The sequence below is a fragment of the Anser anser genome (assembly GCF_964211835.1).
Source record: "Anser anser genome assembly, chromosome: 10".
NCBI classification, from domain to species: Eukaryota; Metazoa; Chordata; class Aves; order Anseriformes; family Anatidae; genus Anser; species Anser anser.
This window is the reverse complement of record NC_139730.1, coordinates 5292112-5306553: the sequence shown is the minus strand read 5'-3', so window position 1 is coordinate 5306553 and position 14442 is coordinate 5292112. Positions and strand designations below refer to the sequence as shown.

The following is a 14442-nucleotide window of genomic DNA, read 5'->3' as shown; positions in this document are numbered from 1 at the left end:
TCTTTCCAGAAACCCCACACACTGATACACGCACACACACACAAAAAGGAGCAGGAATCCATTAGTTGGAGAGTATTCTCCTGCCAAAGGCGGTATAATGTATTCCAAATTTTCCCAAGCCCTCACTGTACTGGGGTCCCGTTTCCCCCCCTGGGGAAGGGGGCTGACGAGTTGATATTCCTCGTGGCTGAGGGCTCCAGCCTCCCCCGAACCGTAATTTTTTTTTTTTAATAAAATAAAACAAACGTGCTTGCCATGCCTAAAAGTTGCCATGTTTGTGAAGGGGGTGGGGAAAATGTCTCCAAGGGTTTCAATTAGCAACAAATGATTATTGCAACGGATTTTTGGTAATGAAAAAATGTGGAGTACCTCTTTCTAGCTGGGATCTCAGGGGCAGTGAAGGGGGGGGGGGGGGGAGAGAGGAAGAGAAAGGGAGAGAGAGAGAAAGAGATTGCTGATTAGCTCGGATTCTTTCCCAACTTGCTGTAGCGTGTGCTTGCGTTCCCTGCCGACCCTACACAGGACACTATATATTTTTTCCCCTTCGGTGCATGTGTTGATAGTTCAGCCTGTAGTTGTTTGCGGTTGGCTTTTTTTTTTTTTTTTCTTTCTCTCCCTGCCCAGGAGGGGGGAGGTGGGAAAGGGGGGGCTGAAATCGGTCGCATCCATCCTACCCCCACAGTCATTAAGTTAGGAGATTTCCCTCTTATTTTTTTCCCCCTTTATTTTTTTTTTCTCCCCAATTGGAAGGGTGGGTTGTGATTTTTTTTTTTTTTTTAAGTCTCGCCTTTCCAGCTCCAAACAAGGTGTAGCGAGACGCTCTTCCTTCTAAGGAATGAAATGAGAGACAAGGATCACTCAAAGACATCTCCTACCTTGGGCTTGGGGATTTTTTCTTAAAGGCGAGGCGCACATTCCTAAGCAGCTATGTACAAAGCCCCCCCTGAAATCTTGTCTGTGTAAAGTTAGAGTGTGTTCAGGATTTTTTTTTTCCTCTCTCCCAAGGCTGATCGCTAATAATACATCGAAAGCACTTCCCTTTAGGTTGTGGGAAATCTATTCCCTTCACCTTGCCTCCTTTTTTTTTCCCCCCTGAAGGCTGTAACTTTACTTTTTTTTTTTTTTTTTAATCAGTTTGCACAATCGCTTAGATAAACACCAAGAAGGAGACTTCTCTTTAATTACCCAACGCACATCTTTCTGGGGGGCAAACAGCGGTCTGATTAATTTTTTTTGTTTGTTTGTTTCACCTGCCAAACTAAAGGAGAGGTAGAAAAAGGAAGATGCAAGCGATTTGGGACCTTGAACAAGGCAAATATGGTTTTGGTATGTTTACTTATAGTTTTTTTTCTTCTTCTTTGACACTTTTTTTTTTTCGGGCAATGTGTTGTGATTCTTGTGTTTCTCTTTTAAGGAAAACAAAAAATCCAAAAAAGCAAATGTTAGCTAACGTGCGTCTTAAACGATCGTTTCTAAGGTTACGTGGGTTGCTCTAAGGAGGGGAAGAGGGGAGGGGGGGGAGACCCGACTCGGTGGAATTGCAGCACCAGCAGCTAGCACGTCCTTTAGCTAAATAAAGCAAGCAGCAAACAAACAAACAAGCGAGCGAAACCCAACGACCGGAATCCGGCTTCCAGGTCCGAGGCAGGAAAGCGCCTCAAAGTCATTTCCAAAGCGGCGCCCGGGACGCGGAGCCCGGGGCCGGGGCTGCGGGGAGCGGCGGCAGAGATCCGAGCCGAGCCGAGCCGAGCCGGGCCGGGCCGGGCCGGGCCAAACCGAGCCGAGCCGGGCCAAGCCGAGCCGGGCCATGTCGGGCCGAGCCGAGCCGAGCCGGGCCGGGCAGGGGGAGGCAGGAGGTGGGGGGGGGGGACACGGCTCGGACCGGGGGGGGGGCAGGCGGCACCTGCCCAGCGCCGCCGGCTGCGGCCGCAGTTTTAGGTAGCAAAAATAATAATAATTAAACAAACAAAAAAAAAAAGGTCGGTGGGGAAGGTCTGGTGCTGAGATCCCCTCTCCCCCTCCGGTCGCTTCCCTGGTAGAGCACGTACAATGGAAAGAAGCCGGAATATACTCACCCGCCGAAGGTGTGGTTGGCAGCGCGGCTCAGGCTTTAAGGCAATTATTTATCCTGTATTATTGCAAAAGGCGCAGGTCTGACTTAAGGCAGCAAAAGTGTTTTGCTCTGACAACAGCGTGCGAGGCACGGTTCCTCGTTTAAAAAAAAAAATCACAAAACAGGATCTCTCTCTCTTTCCCCCCCACCCCCCCCCATCCCTTACCACTATGCCTTAAAAATACCTATTCGGTCCAGGGCTCGCAGAAACCCTGCTGCAGAAATCTTATAGTCCGGTCTAGGAGTGCCCAAGCCAATTAATTTTAAATCCTTAGGAATTAATCAGATTAAAATGTACAGAAGTTTCATTCTCGTATGCATACGTGAGCCAAAAGTCGTTTCCCTTTAAGAGATCCTTTTCTTTTAAAGTTGAATTTTAGGCAGATAAGAGACTTACACTAGGGGGCAGCCAGATACTGTACTTGCTCCAATCTTAAGCAATTTTTTTTCCTCTCTCACAGCATATGCTCTGATTTAGCACTGTAAATTTTTCAGAGGACCCAACTCTGACAGCCCCTGGTGATTTTCAAAGTACCACAAGCCAGTGGTTAAAAATTGCATTGACTTGGAAGTTCAGAGGCACACAATAGGAGCCACTTTCCCTATTCATGGAACTTCAGTGTGGTGGAAGAGAAAAACACACACATACTACATTGAGGGAGAAGAGGAATTCATTGAATTCTGTTAGACGTAACTGCTTTCCACTGAGTTCAGAGCGAAACTCGCTATTTGTTCGATGCTGTATTCATATTGCGATTTAATCTAGAAAGAATTAGAGGACTGTTAGGCAGCTTTCTGCCGGGAAAGCAGCTTCCCCCTCCTTCCTCCTCTTTTTTAAAACCCAAAGATTTACACCGGCTCTATCCCCAACTCTATTTTAGCAAAATAAATCCTTCCACTCCCTCTCATTAAAATAAATTTACATCTGCAGTAAAATGGCAGGAGGGATGCGTTTATTTATTTGGGGAAACCAATACAGTCTGACTTTTCAAAGAGAGCGGTTCTATTGTGACTGGGCTCGGAGAAGGACAGTTGGGAATCTCCCCCTTCTTCGCGAGGCGCTCGGCTTGCAGATATTATTTAGCAGAATTAGCTGCAGACCATTTCTACCTTCGCCTCTTCTGCCTCTACCCCCTCGCAGGGGTGTTTTCAAATAAATAGCAAGGCATCTAATGGTGCTAATAGATAGTTATATGGCTACATCCCTGCAAGAGCAAATAGTTAATCTGGGGCATTCTTCATTAATGCTTGAGCAATCAGCGTATACGGCAGCTTTTAAGCGTGTATCAATGGCTGTTCAATTTTACGATCATACGTTCAAACTGTTCCTATCGTAGGTCCTGCTAAAACCGCTTTCTCTTCTGATTTCTGCATTTGTCAGGACGGTATTAATGCTTTTTTTTCTGCATATGGTGAATTAATCCTGTTTACTTTGTCAGATTCGAGACAGGAAAGCCTTTTTTTTTTTTTTTTCCTCAGGAAATTCAACATCAGCAACAATCTGTGACTATCCTGCATTTTGCACCCCCACCTTCTCCCCCTCTGTCCCCGAAAGGTGACCTCCTCGGGGCCGGGTGGCCGGGTTGTTTGGGAACCAGAAGGCTGTTGCTCTCCTTTTACCGGGGAAAGCTTCCTCTCCCCATCCTCAAAGCCTTCCCCGGCCCCAACTGGTCCCCGCTTCGGGGAGAGCGAATTTCGCCCCGGCAGCCTCGACGGGGATGCCGCAGCCTCGTCTTTTGAGACCGAGCCTCCGAGCATCCCCGTCCGTGGGGGGTGAGCAGGGGGGAAAGGCACTTTTGGGGGCTTTGGGCACCTTCCCCATCCCCTCGGCACCTGCGGCGAGGGGGACCCCGATATTTCTGCGGCACAGAGCGGGGGGCAGCGGGGAGAGGTGCGGGGCGCTGAGCCCTTTTGCGGGGCCGGAGGCGAGCGGACACGGATGCGTGGCTGGGAGCTGGTGTTTCTCCCTCTCTTTGAGAAGGTTTTGGGTGGTTGTATTTTTTTTTTCAGGTTTTGCTTTTTTTTGCTTTATTTTTCTCTCTTTTTCCTCTCCTCTCTCCGTCCCCCGGCCGGTCGCGGTGTATGCAGAGACGGGCGGCTCTCCTCGCGTCCTTAGGGGGTCTACCCTCGGCTGCTGCTCTCGCCGCGCCTACAGGGCGGGTGACAGAAAATTCACGTTAAAAAGAGACAAAAAAAAAAGCGCAGAGAAACAAAGTTGAAAGCGGCCGGACGAGCCCGGGCTCCCCGCGGCGCTGCGCGGCGGGGGGCGAGGGAGAAGCGGGACGGCTCCGGGCCGGGGCCGGGACCCCGCTGAGGGGGCACGGGGGGTTCCCAGCGCCCTGCCCGGCCCGGTGGAGCCCGGTAGAGCCCGGCCGGGCGCGGAACCTCCGCGCAAACCCCGCGCAGGTGCGGCGGAGCCGTGAGCAGCCCCGGCCTCGCCCTGCCCCGGTCAGGGAGCGGGGCGGCGCCTGCCCTCGGGGTTGATCCCCCTCCTAACATCACCCCACTTCATTTTTATTCCACTTCTCCCCTCTTTCGCCCCCTTAACCCCCTCCGTGACGGAGGGGGGGGGGGTGTCCCCAGGTGAGGGCAAGGAGGAGGAGGAGGAGGCGGCGGGGCGAAGCGCGCAGCGCCCTGCCCCACACCTCCGCCACGGCCGCCACCACAGGAGGCGGCGGCGGCGGCCTCTAGGACCGCGCGGGCGTCGTCGTCGGCCATGGCGAGGCCGCGCAAGGGCGGCGCGGGCCAATGAGGGCCGTGGGGCGGCGCGCGCGCTGCGGGCCACTCAGGCAGCCCCTCCGTCAGGCAGGCGGCAGGCAGGCAGGCAGGCAGGCCGCGCCGGCCCCGCCGCGCAAGGCGCCCGGTCGCCATGGCGACGCGCGCCGAGTTGCAGCAGCCGTGTCAAAGTTCACTCCCTCCGCCAGCGGGGCCAGCGGCCGGCGGGGAGCGCGCCCGGCCGCCCCTCCCTCCTCCTCCTCCTCCTCCTCCTCCTCCTCCTCCTTCTTCTTCCCTCCTCCTCCCTCTCTCCCCTCCCTCTTCGCCGGGGGGGCGCTGGGGGAAGGGCTCCCCCCCCCCTCCCCTCACACACACCCCTCCCTCAGCGCGCCCCCCCCCCCCCCCAGAGCGATGCTGCGCGCTGGGTTGTGATCCTTCCCTCTCTCCTCCTCCTCCTCTCCCCTCTTTTATCATCCCGGCCGGGCGCTGCGCTGCCGAGTTGACTCCTTCCCTCCCTCCCTCCCTCCCTCCCCCCCCCCTTCCCTCCCCTTCCTCCTCCTCTCCCTCCCTCCTCGCAACCCCCCCCCCCCCCCCGCCGCCCCCCTCTCCCCCGCCCGCGCCGTGAGCACCGGCGGCGCGGAGGCGAGAGCCCACTTGCGAGGCGGCACAAGCAGCATAAGGCAGCGCGGCGGCACCCGAGCACCACCACCGGCACCCCGGCACCGCCACCGGCACACCCCGGCACCGCCACCGGCACCCCGGCACCCGCCACCGGCGACCGAGCACCGGCAAAGAGCCCGAGCAGCACCACCGGCACCGGCACCAGCAGCACCGGGAGAGATCGGCCACCGGCAGGGAGATACCGCTGATAATAATTAATAAAAGAGACAGCCCCCCCACCCACCCGCACGCACCGAGAGAAAATTAAAAAAAAAAAAAAAAAAAAAAAAGGAGGAGAGAAAAGAGAGAGAGAGAGGAGGCAGAGAGCAGCGCCCGGGCGGAGCGGCGGAGAGGAAGAATTAAAGCGAGCGAAGGAGGGAGGAGAGACAGAGCGGAGAGAGAGAGGAGGAAAGAGGAGGAAAAAAAAAAAAAGCCCACAAAAACAAAGCGATCGCAGTTGATGTTGCTGCCGCAAGCTGGACTTCCCAAAACTACGGCGAGACCGTCCGCTCTCCGCGCCGAGAAAAGTCTCCTCAGCTGTGCGTGCTTTTTTCCGCTGTGTGTGTAATCTTTAACCTTTTATTCATTCTTATTTTGATGGCTTTCCTGAATGGCTGACTGCGAGCTTCCCTGGACCTGGCCCCCCGACACCCGCCTCTCCTCCTTCAACTCCTCTGCTGCAGATCAGCTCTAAGAGAGAGAGGGGGAGATCTCCGAAGAGATTTTTTTTTTTTTTCCTCCCTCCTCTCTCTCTCTCTCTCTCTCTCTCTCTCTCTCCCCCTTTTCTCCCCCAACCCCCCCGGCTCTCTCTGCTCTCCTGGAGCCCCGGCCGCCGCCGCGCCGCTCGCCCCCCCCCGCGCCCGCACCTCCGCCGCCGGCCCCGGGAGCTCCCCCCGCCCCGACCCCGCTGAGAGGGGCAGAAAAAGGAGGAGGAGGAGGAGGAGGAAAAAAAAAAAAAGGCAACAAAAGAGAGAGTGGGGGAGAAAGAGAGAGAGAGGAGGAGGAGGAAAAAAAAAAAAACCCAGACTGCTGCAAAGCTGAGCTGAAAAGCAAAGCAAACAAACTTTGAAAATAAAGGGGGAACAGGAAGTTTGGAAACGGTGTCCAATAGATATGGCAATGGTAGTCGGTGCGTGGCGAGACCCCCAGGACGATGTGCCCGGAGCTCAGGGAACGCAGCCTTCGCAAGCCCCGCCGGTGCAGGGACCCCCGGCCGGGGCCCCGCACACCCCACAGACCCCGGGGCCCGGGGGCCCTCCCAGTACGCCAGCCCAGACCAACCCGCCAAGCCAGCAGAACCAAGGAGACAAACAGCAGCAGCAGCAGCACATTGAATGTGTGGTTTGTGGGGACAAGTCTAGTGGCAAACATTATGGCCAGTTTACCTGCGAGGGTTGCAAGAGTTTCTTCAAGCGGAGTGTAAGGAGGAATCTCAGCTACACTTGTCGTGCCAACAGGAACTGTCCCATTGACCAGCACCACCGCAATCAGTGTCAGTACTGCCGCCTCAAAAAATGCCTCAAAGTTGGCATGAGACGGGAAGGTATTGGGATTTCATTTGTTTTGCAATTTTTTTCACTCACTGCGTTTTGCTTTTGGTTTGTTGTTGGTTTTCCTTTTGCCTTTTGAATTATTATTATTATTATTGTTGTTGTTGTTGCTCCTCTTATTTTTACCCCCCCCCCTCCTGACCCCCCCCCCCCCATCCCTCGGCCAGCTCCCTCCCCCCCTCCCCGAATAAACAGCCAGAAAGTTTTCTCGTAATGGAAGGAAGAGGTGTCGGCGAGGGTGGGCAGGGGAGGCAGGGGCTCTTGCATGCTTCCCCCCCCCCCCCCCCCCGCGCCCGTAATTGATTTGTGTTTGTTTTCATTTTGCTGATGGAGGTTTATTGCCAGTGGATTTTTAGTTTCACGCCGCTTTGCGAGCGAGGAAACGGTGGCTCTGACGCCTGCTTGCTTGTCCTTAGCGCTCCGGGCTGCATGTCCAGCGTCGCCCCCCGGCCCCGGCAGCCCCCCGTGCGCCCGGCTGCGCGCACCCACCCACCCGCGGAGCCCCCCGGCACCCTGCCTTAGCTCGCGAGTTGGTTTTTTTTTTTTTTTTCTTTTTTTTTATAAACCCAGGCGGTTCGAATTACTGCTACAATGGAACTCACCCTACCGAGGCTCTACAGCACTCCACTGTGGATTCCCAGCCGGATTTTCCTCCTTTAAAACCACAAATACACGCGTGCACAGCCCCGCGCGTGGGTGCGCGCCCGGCCGCGCCGTGTGCCCGCTTCCCCGCCGGTTTCTTAGCTCACTTTTCTCTTCTCCCCCCTCTGCCCTCGCCCCTCCGGCGGAGGCAGGGGCCAGAAGGGGAGGCTGGGGGGAAAAGGAGCAGCCCAGAAGTAAGTGAGGGGTGCCCGGCTTCTCTGCGAGCCGAGCCTTTGTGATATAAAATTAGAGGAGAAATGTGAGCCTGCCGTTTGCCAGTGCGTGCTCCGGGGCTGGACGCCGCTATGTAGGTTAAGGGTGAGGGGGCTCGGGACTTGCCGGGCTCCTCTTCTTTGTGTTTCTGCAAGAGTAACTAACCTCGTAACGCGGGCGAGAACAAATATAAATCAAGCACGTTTTAGGCGTTCGCCCTCCTCGCCGTCTCCCTGCCTCCGAGCCCTTTTTCTCTCTCCCTTTTCTCTCGCTGTCACCGTGGAAATTTATTAACAAAATGAAAGGCCCACTTTCCACCGGCAGCCGAGGAAGGTGCCGCCGGATAATGCCCCCGGCCCGGCGGGGGGACCTGCCGGGGGTGGCGGGGGCTGCCCTGGCCGCCTTCATTTTTATTTTTATAAAAGGGCCGAGCGAGGCTGGGGCCGGGGGTGCTGGGGGGGGGGGGACAGCAGCAGCAGCGGCGCCCATGTGCTCGGGGGGCGAGAAACACGGTTGGGGGGGACCGTGCTCCGGGTCTTGGGGACCGTATTGCCGGTGCCCCCCGCCCCCGGGCCGCCCCGCACCGATGGGGGGCACAAAGCCGAACCCCTCGGAGCCGCAGGAGGGGTGGCTGGGGGGGGGGACGAGGGGGGGATCCTGGGTTTCCCAGCGCCGGGGCCGCCGGCCTGGCTCAGCTTTGTTGTTGCCGGTGCTGGAAGCGGAGCCCCCGGAGCCCCCCCGGCCCCGGGTCAGCCCGGCAGGCAGCGGCACACAAAGCGGGCTGGGTTTGAAGCGAGAGGGGCAATTCAGATATTAATAGCTGTAGTTTCTTCTTTATTTACTGCAGCGGTCCAGAGGGGCAGAATGCCACCCACACAGCCAACTCACGGTCAGTTCGCCTTGACAAACGGGGACCCTCTCAACTGCCATTCCTACCTATCCGGATATATCTCCCTTCTTCTGAGAGCCGAGCCCTACCCCACCTCCCGCTTTGGCAGTCAGTGCATGCAACCCAACAACATCATGGGCATCGAGAACATTTGCGAACTGGCAGCTAGGATGCTCTTCAGCGCGGTGGAGTGGGCCAGGAATATCCCCTTCTTCCCAGACCTGCAGATCACAGACCAGGTGGCCCTGCTCAGGCTGACCTGGAGCGAGTTGTTTGTGCTCAACGCTGCCCAGTGCTCCATGCCCCTCCACGTAGCCCCGCTCCTGGCAGCCGCCGGCCTCCACGCTTCGCCCATGTCTGCTGACCGAGTGGTCGCCTTTATGGACCACATACGAATCTTCCAAGAGCAAGTCGAAAAACTGAAAGCCTTGCATGTCGACTCCGCAGAATATAGCTGTTTAAAGGCCATAGTCCTCTTCACCTCAGGTAGGCAGCGTTTCTTTGCTCTTCCGTCCCTCCCCCGGCCCCTCCGAGAAGTGCTCGCTCTTGCCAAGGGGAGCTGCCCGCAGCCCGGCCCTGCCGCGGCCCCCCCCGGGCACCCCGGGCAAGGAGAGGGGCTCTGGGGGGTCCCTGCGAGGCCTCGGCTCTCAGCAGCCCCCCTGCGAGGTTGGGCGAGCGAAAAGCTAAATAATAACAGCCACAGCGACGAGGAAAAGACGAGCAGGGGACCCCCCCAGCCCCCCCGGTCCCTCGCTGCATAGCGCTGGGGAAGGGGGAAGAGAGGGGGAGCCGGGGGGAGGCACCCATTCGCCACGAGAGACTGCGCTTTTCCCATTGAAAATAATATTTTATTTAACAGTGTAGCTCTGGGTTGTTGCATTTAATGACACGCATCCGAACAGCAGCAAAAAAATCTGTTTGATGTTGTTAAATACGAGTCGTCCTATCAGGGAAACCCACTTTAAAAAGAGGATCATTTTATGGGCAGCCAAGAAGGGAAAGAAAAAAAAAAAAAAAAAGCCCTGCAGGATTAAAAAATTGAATTAAAAAAAAAAAAAGTTAAATGCGCAAAGCTGAGTTTAAAATATGTTCCCTGCCATCCCATAAAATAAAATAAATCAACTTTCCAAAGAGCTGTCTCTGATTTAAACAGAATGTGGCAGTGAGCAGTTCTGTGTCATTTAAGCTGAGGGGAAAAGTTTGCATTTGTACCCAGCAGGAACTGCAGCGTCCAAAGCGAGTAGCGGGTGCGAAGGGATCATTACCATAAGTAGACAGGGACAGCATGAAAAAGTGAGAGGAGAAGAGAGGAGAGGAGAAGAGAAGAGAGGAGAGGAGGGAGAGGGAAGCTGCCGCTCGGCGGTGCAGTCCCGGGGTGGCACAAGCCCGCCTCTCCCGAGGCAGAGCTCGAGGTGTTTCTTGGATAATCAAAGAGAGGGGGGAAAAATATGTGTCAACTTTGGCTGCCTCGAAATAGTGCATGAGTTATAAAGCAATAATTGAGTGCGTTGTGAAATCTAATTAGCTTGCACTAGAGTTTAACCTGGGTGAGTAATAAACCTGATATTAACTCTGGAGGCTAAATATTTTTTTTTTTTTTGAAAAAAAAAATCTGCTCGCTAATTTGTGCAATACGTTATCTCAGATTGCTAACTTTAAGGCTGCAGCGGCAACCCACTGTGCTGGAGCCCTAGAAGTTTGGGGATTGAGTTTAAAAATACATATATTTATTCTGTAACTCACTCGAAAGCTTGGGAAAGTGGCCACGCGATAAACATATGAATGGAAGCAGGACCTGTAAAATAATTACTCATCGGAGTTTTTTAAAGCCTGATATCAGGAAACAGGAAAAAAATGTAGTTTATGTGGGAAAAGAAGGGCTCACAATCCGTTCCTTGTTGTGTTAAAGGGGGTCTGGGGAACGAAGTCATTTTCTGGACTTTGTCCAGGTTCTGGGTCGTGACCTAAACTTCCTTTTATATATTATTGCTTTACACATAAAAAACTTCTCCCCCCCTACCCCCCCTCCCCAAATCACTCGTGCTAAAGTCCTGAGGTGATCGATGGGCAGGGCGCCCCTCGCCACGGGGACACGGGGATCCCGAGTGGGGCTGCCTGGCCGTGGGGCGCTCATTTGATTTTCTGTCGCTTTTTAGGATGCATTTTCCTCTCCCTTCGCCCAAACGCCCAGCGAGAATCCCACACACGCTCCCAGGCGGCCCCAGCCCCTGGCCAGCGCACACCCACGCCCGAGTTTAGCTGAAACCCTGCCTTTCTCCAAAACCCCACTTTTTTTTTTTTTTTTTTTTTAGCCTTCTGAGAAAACAATCGTCCGATCCTGTCGTAACTGTTTAAATTTATTGCTATTTTCCAAATGTGAGGCCTGGCGTGTAAATTGCCTCCCAACTAGATAAACGGTTCTTGTTATCTGATTCTGGGGAGATAGCCCCGTGCACAAGCTGGGTTACGCATGCGGCTCCTGCAGCACCCCAATAACAGCCACTGATGGAAAGCAGACGCACAGAGATGCATATAATGTTTGCTGCTGCCTCTTTTTTTTTTTTTTTTTTTTTTTTTTAAATCTGGGTTCTAATGACTCGCAGAATATGCATGTGTTAGCCCTGTGCCTAGGAAAGCCACAGGGAGGTCAGGTCACAACCTGTGCTCTTTCAGCACAGACGTCTCTGATTTAAAGGGAACTTATTGTATTTTAGCGTATCAGAAAAAAAAAAAAAATGTCCAGACCCTATCAGGGAGTTTTCTTCTTGTAAGGGCCTTTAGGTTTAAAAAGAAGAAGAAGAGGAAAAAAAAGAGGGGGGAGTGGAGGGGGGGGAAGAAAGAAAGAGAAAAGAAAAGAGGGGGGAAAAGAAACAGCTCAAATGAACAGAGAGATCACAGTTTGCATGGCTGCCTCTGAATAGGCTAAACTGACAAGATCAGTTTTAAAGGGCCACTTAAATCAGTTTCAAAGACTGAAGAAAAACGCGTTGTCTTCTTTGGGGGAGAATCTGTTGCTGGATCCGGGGCGCCATTATCCTTGGCTGGGCCAGTTTTTTATTATTATGATGCTGATTATTATTTCCATCGCTATCAGTAGTGTGCCTTCCCATCGCATGCTCAGGCTCTCCGCGCTTATTTTCCAAAGGTGGGGGAGGAAGAGAAGCTGCCTCTCCCCCCTTCGCCCCAAGCTTTCCCTGCCCCCGGCCTTGCCCCCAGGACCCCGAGGCAGGGACCTGGCCCGGCGGCACCTCCTGGTTGTGGGGTGCAGCCCCGACCCCCGCTCCTGGAGCTGCTCTCCATCCTAACGAGACCCTCCAGGAGGGAGAAACGCAGACGAACGCAGAAAAGAGGGAGATTGTCCCTTTTGGTGAAACCCACTCAGGCTCTGGGGGGCAAGGTAATGGCGCACTTCATTCTAGCGAATTAAAAAAAAAATCAAATTAAAATTAAAAAAAAAAAAACTTTTTAATCTGATGATTGTTTTCTTTTTTCTTTTCTTTCTTTTTCTTTTTTTTTTTTTTAATACACTTTCTTCTAGATGCCTGTGGTCTCTCTGATGTAGCCCATGTTGAAAGTTTACAGGAGAAGTCACAGTGTGCTTTGGAAGAGTATGTTAGGAGCCAGTATCCCAACCAGCCAACACGATTCGGGAAGCTATTACTACGTCTCCCCTCCCTTCGCACTGTCTCCTCTTCTGTCATAGAGCAATTGTTTTTCGTCCGTTTGGTAGGTAAAACCCCCATAGAAACCCTAATCAGGGATATGTTACTGTCTGGCAGCAGTTTTAACTGGCCTTATATGTCCATTCAATAAAATATTCGAGAGAGAGAAAAAAAAAATAAAATAAAAAATAAAAAATGAGAAGGGAGATGAAAGAGAGTGAAAGGAAAGCAAATGACATTTGGGTTCTGGTTGTTTCTTAAATTTCCTTCTGCTAAGAAAGGATGTAAAAGGATGTTACAAGTTTGCTAAGAGAAGACAGGAAAAAAATTAATGGACTGTGAATTTAAAAAGAGACTGTCAAATGAACTTTTACAGAATGCATTAAAAACTCCCGTATCGTTCAGAAAAAAAAAACTTGCTACTTATCATTTTTTTGTAAAAAATAAAAAAAAGAGAGAAAGAAAAAAGAAAGAAAGAAAAAGGAGAAAGAAGAAGAAAAGAAACGATGGTGGGCTTTTTCTTTTTTTCTTTTTTCTTCTTTTTTTCTTTTTTTGGGGTAAACTTTTTAAAAAATTCTCGCTTAAAGTGCATTTAAAGGAAATTTGGAGAAAATTAGCAGAATGGAAGAAAGTAAGTCTTTTTTTTCCAAATTATTAATTGTCCTATGTGTCTATGTACCTATAGCTGTTCTTTTTTGTATTTTTCTGGTTTCAAACCAGTTTATTCTGTGGTTCTATAATAATTTTTGATATAATCTTGGCTTCTTTAAAAAAAAAAAACTGTGTATCCTTAAAATATATGTTCTGAAAGAATTAAAACTGAGTCCACGAAAGTATCATAGGAAGAAAGGAAAAGAGAAAAAAAAAACCACTCAACAACACAATGATGGAAGCGCACTTAAGGTGGTGACCCAAAATCTAGCTTGAAGCTGAGAGAGCTATAATTATATAGACCCGAATGAACCACACGTGTCATATAACTCCCCCCAAATCTAGGTTTTTTGATATTTCGGACAGAAAATGAACTGTGGGGATTTATTATAGGTAGAAGGATTCGTGTCCAAGACACACTGCGGTTTTGATTTAAAAGCAAACAAACTAGCAAAGTGAACTTTTGTAATTTGAATTGGGTTCCACATAGTTCATCATGAATTGTTATTAAACTCCTCTATCTGTTTGTATATTTGCAAGCCCTTTGTATTATAATAATTGTTGATATTTTCCCTTTTTAAAAAATACCATTGAAATCAGCATGACAAAATAACACTGTTGGCACTTATAGATAACGTGATTGATTCAGTATCTTAGAGTTTACAGTTTTGTGTTTAAAAAAACTGAAGGTTTTTTTTTTTTAAGTGCAACATTTCTGTATACTGTAAAAGTTATAATAACTGAACTGTTTGGTCGAGTCTTTGTGTGTTATATTCCAAGGAAAATTGAAAGTATTCAGAAATTAAAATATTATTTGATATCTGAAACTTGTTTGGCTGTCATAAATGTCTTTCAGAAACCGCATTACTTCTCTATAGTTTGCAGTCATTTAAGTCCATAGGCGATTGATTTGTTTACTTGTCACAGTAAGTTTGTAGCAGATGTATTGTAGTGTATTTACCTGTTTAATTCCGGGATGGGGGTGGAGGACTTAAGTTCGTGGTTTATCTATGGTTTTAGGAAGTACCATGCTGAAATGGTAAACCATCATCCCCCATTCATCTAATCCTCATGTTAATTAAAAATGGATTTTCTGGAAAAAGAGAAAAAAAAAGGCCCTTATTTTTGTCACACTTAAGTGCCTGCGTAGGAAAGGTATTGTTGTGAAAAAGTGTTAGAAATCTGGAGATCAGTATCTATTTTATGATCAGAATGGGGCGAAAAATCTTTTGTAAATGTCTGACATACGCGCACAAGATCATTCAAGCAAGGTAATAGCAGTATTGTAAATATAGGTCAGTTGTTTGCAATGAGTTTTCTTTAAGTACGTGTGATTTTTTATAATAC

The 14442-nt window shown here is 51.0% G+C and overlaps 1 protein-coding gene across 5 annotated transcripts; it reads left to right on the top strand.

Moving 5' to 3' along the window:
* The first annotated feature begins 454 nt into the window (after positions 1-454).
* NR2F2 (nuclear receptor subfamily 2 group F member 2) lies at positions 455-13922 on the top strand. Of its 5 annotated transcripts, none has more exons than XM_083849778.1 (3): positions 455-1326; positions 8720-9268; positions 12321-13922. In XM_083849778.1, exons 1-3 carry the CDS (start codon positions 1284-1286, stop codon positions 12593-12595), a joined length of 867 nt encoding a protein of 288 aa, XP_083705904.1. In that variant the 5' UTR covers positions 455-1283; the 3' UTR covers positions 12596-13922. The 5 variants fall into 5 exon arrangements, with proteins under 5 accessions (XP_083705904.1, XP_083705905.1, XP_083705902.1 ...); XM_083849779.1 differs by having other exon boundaries at positions 459-1326; positions 8741-9268; XM_083849776.1 differs by lacking the exon at positions 455-1326 and adding an exon at positions 5330-7031 and having other exon boundaries at positions 8741-9268.
* The last annotated feature ends 520 nt before the right edge of the window (positions 13923-14442 follow it).

Coding starts and splice junctions, on each gene's coding strand:
- NR2F2 (XM_083849775.1), top strand. CDS start 6,602: ATGGCAATGGTAGTCGGTGCGTGGCGAGACCCCCAGGACGATGTGCCC. Junction 7,032..8,719: donor AGTTGGCATGAGACGGGAAG/GTATTGGGATTT, acceptor TAATAGCTGTAG/TTTCTTCTTTATTTACTGCA. Junction 9,269..12,320: donor CATAGTCCTCTTCACCTCAG/GTAGGCAGCGTT, acceptor ACTTTCTTCTAG/ATGCCTGTGGTCTCTCTGAT.